Source organism: Epinephelus fuscoguttatus, linkage group LG14 (assembly GCF_011397635.1).
Source record: "Epinephelus fuscoguttatus linkage group LG14, E.fuscoguttatus.final_Chr_v1".
NCBI lineage: Eukaryota > Metazoa > Chordata > Actinopteri > Perciformes > Serranidae > Epinephelus > Epinephelus fuscoguttatus.
The window spans coordinates 37,477,053-37,481,731 of NC_064765.1; the positions used below are offsets into that span (position 1 = coordinate 37,477,053).

General features: G+C 39.6%; 1 protein-coding gene across 1 annotated transcript; it reads left to right on the plus strand.

The window, feature by feature from the left end:
* Nucleotides 1–529: 529 nt before the first annotated feature.
* gsc (goosecoid) lies at nt 530–4,137 on the plus strand. The gene is made up of 3 exons (XM_049596331.1): nt 530–1,031; nt 1,901–2,160; nt 3,776–4,137. Exons 1-3 carry the CDS (start codon nt 716–718, stop codon nt 3,923–3,925), a joined length of 726 nt encoding a protein of 241 aa, XP_049452288.1. The 5' UTR covers nt 530–715; the 3' UTR covers nt 3,926–4,137.
* Nucleotides 4,138–4,679: the final 542 nt, after the last annotated feature.

Sequence of the window (4,679 nt, forward strand, 5' to 3'; positions counted from 1 at the left end):
TACTTCATCACTTTTTCGCAAAAAAGAATTGCTTCACAAAACCTGTTTTCCCCCTCAAAACCTACCAACAATATTAAAAAAAAAAATAATAAAAAAACCCCCCAACGCTGTAACCCTCCTGACTCAGTACAATTAAAGATTCTGAACATAAAAATGCATTTCTTTATTTTGGTGTCGTTTTTAAGGTTTGACTCTGACTTTATAATCGGTGGAAGAGGCCCTATCCGCCCCCTGACTGTAAATACTAATGTAAATGTGTTCCATAGATTATGATGCCTTCATTGACAAGGAAATAATCGGATTACTCTAAAGAAGACCCTCTGTGCCCCAACAACAGAGTTCCTGAAGTCTGCAAACAGTGCGGATTATCTTAATTGAATTAATTCTCAATACACAGATATGTGGCCGTTCACGCCGCGAGCTCCAGCAGCTGATCCCAGAGCAGCCGCTCCACCGTGACGTCAGCGGGGTATAAAAGCAGCCCTGCTCTCAGTCGGTCCTATTAAAACCACCAGTCCGCATCCTCGACACGAACCCGCGGAGTCGCGCATGCACGGAAGAAAAGTACCCTCCAGAGTCACCATGGCGCAGATTTAGGAGAACCTTTGTCCACGGAGCACAGAAATCTTTCAGTCCAGGACTTTTACTTTCACCAAGCTTTTTTTTCCCCACTTTCCCAAGTTTTCCCGTTTCCGAGCCGCCGCGCACCGGTGTGATGCCCGCCGGGATGTTCAGCATAGACAGCATCCTGTCCGGCCGGCCGAGCTGCAAGGAGCCGCTGCTGCTGCACCGGAGCGGGCCGGTAGTGCTGTCCGCCGGCCTTACGGACTCTATCTATACCGACTACAACGGACTGTACTCGGCCACATGCGGGCCCTCCCCCCCCGGTGTTCAGTCTGTGAACGGGACCAGGATAGGATATAACGGCTACTACTACGGACAGCTACACGTCCAGGGCGCCGGAGGAGCGCCGCCGTGCTGCGGCTCTGTGCCCGGTCTCAGCCCGCAGCAGTGCCCCTGCATCCCGGCAGGTAAGATAACCAAACTCATGCTCTTTTGATAGTTGTCAGCTTAAACTTAAGTGTGAACTCTTTGCTCAAGGAGTTATGCAGGATTTTTTTTCTGTTTGTTTTTAAATGAAAGATCGGTCGTTTTTTAAGCAACATTAACATTAATTAAAAATAAAAAGTGGTATTTCTGCAGACAGTGTGTGCTGTATTCGTTGTACCAGGTCTCAGTTTGAGCCCAAATTTCGAAACAATATGTTAATCAAAGGGCTGATTCCCAGCAGTCTGTGTAACACATGATGGTTGATCATCTGTTTTCGTGACAAATTTCCTCGCACAGACAAAATTTTTAATTTTAATCTTATGCGTAAAATCACGAACTGCAACGTTAATTTCCACATATAGGCTACTACATTCTGCACATTTACACACAGAAACCGATTGAGACACTTGCAAATATGAAATATTAAATGAAACAAATCTGATGTCAAATAAATGTGTGATGTCTTGATCTTGTTCGTTTGATGACCCAGTGCTGGTGCGGGTTTAATGTGGAAACCCGTTTCCAACTTGTTGCTTTATGCTTAACACAGCTGTGTGTACAGGGGGAGAAACTGTTTCAAACTGGGGAATATGTCTGCACACAGTTAAAGATACAGAGTTTGCTATATTTAATGCATGAGCAAAAATATTAACATAAAAAGATAAAGCTCAAGTGCGCTATTTTACGCACCAGCTGTAATCTGATCGTACACAGCCGAAGCCAGAGCTTCCAATTAGCCTCATTACGCACGAGCACTGTTTATATGTTTGTATATAGACTGCGGCAGTTTGATTGTTCCAACCATTCAACTCACTCGTGCGTGATATTTCTTCGTCCCTCCGCCATGCAGGCTACGAGAGCCCGGGCTCGGTGCTTATCTCTCCAGTCCCGCACCAGATGATGTCCTACATGAACATGGGCAGCTTGTCGCGGACCGAGCTGCAGCTCCTCAACCAGCTGCATTGCCGCAGGAAGCGGAGGCACCGCACCATTTTCACGGACGAGCAGCTGGAGGCTCTGGAAGGCCTCTTCCAAGAGACCAAGTACCCGGACGTCGGCACCCGGGAGCAGCTGGCCCGCAAGGTCCACCTCCGGGAGGAGAAGGTCGAGGTCAGAGCCGCTTTGATTTTTCACACAGTTGCTTTTTTTATTCATTCACTGCACTGATTCTCATTATATATTTTAAAAAAGACAAAACAGGGATAACAACATTCAGTTTCTCTCATTTGATATAATAATTCTAATAGTTTGGTTTCTTCTTGTAAAACAAACAGATTTCATTAAAGAAACAAAGATGTTATGCACCAGAGATAGACTAACAATTGTAGTCTTTTTAACAGATGACAAATGTAGCTGACAGATTATTGTTATTGTTATTATCATTATTATTATTATTATTATTATTATTATTGGTAGTTGTAGTAGTAGTATTAGCATAGTTTTAATTTCTATTATTAGTCTCTTTGATATGGACTTTTACACAATTTAGGTAATAACCACGGACCTATATTTTTGGTTATTATCAAGATTTTTTTTTTTTTTTTATCATTTTATTATTATAGGCGGCCAGGACTTTTGTCCCGCCCCTGTTCCTAATTTATTGGCCTATAAAGTTCATTTAAAAAAAAACCCAACAGCAACAAGAAAAAACCCGAAAAGGATGTGACATCATTTAGTTTACTTTAAAAATAAGTGCACAATCACAATAAGTGACATCTGATCAGGAGCAGATAGGACATTTCAGTGGTAGATTTGTTGTGTCTGACAGTGCAGTTTTAATGACTTACAGCAGAGACGTATTCATCGAGACAATAGCTCTGCTTTCATTTATCATTTTTCTGAGTAAATGAAAAAAATAACATTTTCGACGGAATCCACGTGAACAAACTAATAATAAGTAAGTAATAATTATAACAATACAGCTGCTAATAATAATTAACAGCGCCATTATTATCATTATTATTATTATTATCATCATCATCATCATCATCATCATTATTATGATTATTATTATTATTATTATTATTATTATTATTATCAAATTAATGAGCAAAACTCAGCAGAATGTAAGTAAAGTAAATAGAAGTTCATGGTATGAATAATGTTTTGTTTTGGATTTTCTTAAAAAAAATATAATAAAAAACAATAATGCACTCTGACGATTTTTCACACAAAGGTGTGATTTTTGACTTTATAAATACAACTGACTTTTTTCGTTAAAGGGTGTTTTCAGGGAGTTCTTCCTCAGCCTATGTGCTGTGAGGGTCCAGGGACAGACGGATGTCGTATACCCCCTGAGGCAAATTGTGATTTGTGATATTGGGCTTTATAAATAAGACTGAATTGATCTGACGCGCTGTGGGAAGAAAAGAAACATTACAGGCTAAACATACATTTGAACACACAATGTTTCAATCTTTGAACAATACGGGCAATGGATATTAAAAAACAAAGTTTTAATATGTAAATAGTAGAGCGTCATAAAACAAATGTAAAGTGAGGCTTGACGTACGTGAAATCCCGCATAGACGTCACATGAGACTGGGATTAATTATGCGGAGGAACAAATACCGACAAATGGAAGCACTGTTAGGCTCTTGAGATCTAACCAAACATTACGGGCAAGAAAATAAAACAAAGCTTTGAAAAAGTAAAGAAATGAAATGAAATGAAGGAGAAACTTTAGTCTTAGGTATTAAAACTGTTCTTTGTTTTCAACACGTAGGTTTGGTTCAAAAACAGACGCGCGAAGTGGAGGAGGCAGAAAAGGTCTTCATCAGAGGAATCAGAGAACTCTCAGAAATGGAACAAATCCACCAAAACGTCCGCGGAGAAAACCGAGGAGAGTAAAAGCGAGGTGGACTCGGACAGCTGATAATAAAAGCGACCTGACGCGGCCACATGTGTGTGTACATATAGTGGAAAGTGGTGTGGACTCGACGGCATGCTGGTGGTGTGATCAAACGTGTTGCCATGTTGCACAGTTGTACATATCTACATTTTATTATGGATTCTGTGTCCGCTATTTATATTTAATTTAAGTTTTTTTTTTTTATTTTGTAATGTTACGCACGCCAGATGACGTGAGGCCCGGAGGATTGACTGACATGTCTGAATATATCGTAATATTATATGTGACATTTTTGTGGATATTAAATGTTGTAATTCTGGTATTTTTTTCCGTTGTAGCATTATTCAGTGCGCTCAGCCAGCCGCAGCGGAAACACGTGGAGACTGTAAAAACACTCTGAGGCTGAGCGCAGCATCACCATACAGCTGATGTGAAAAATAAGCCGGCATTTTTATCTTATTTTATTTTTCAAAAATAAGCAAACCTACGTAAAAGGACAGCGAGTATTCATTAAAATATAAATGAAACATCATCACCATGTTGTCTGACTTTTTCTTTGAGGTGGAGAGATGCTGATGTCACTTGGCTGTAATACTGAAAGGACAGATTCAAAAAATATAAGGCATAGGATTTTAGAAAGGTAGCTCGTGTTTGAATTCTTTAAAATTCTAATTGTAATAAAATACAAATTTTGGCAGCAGTTACATTCTACAAATAATGACCAAAAAAATAAAACAAATAACAAAAATAGAAATAATAGCAGATTAATATAACTTAT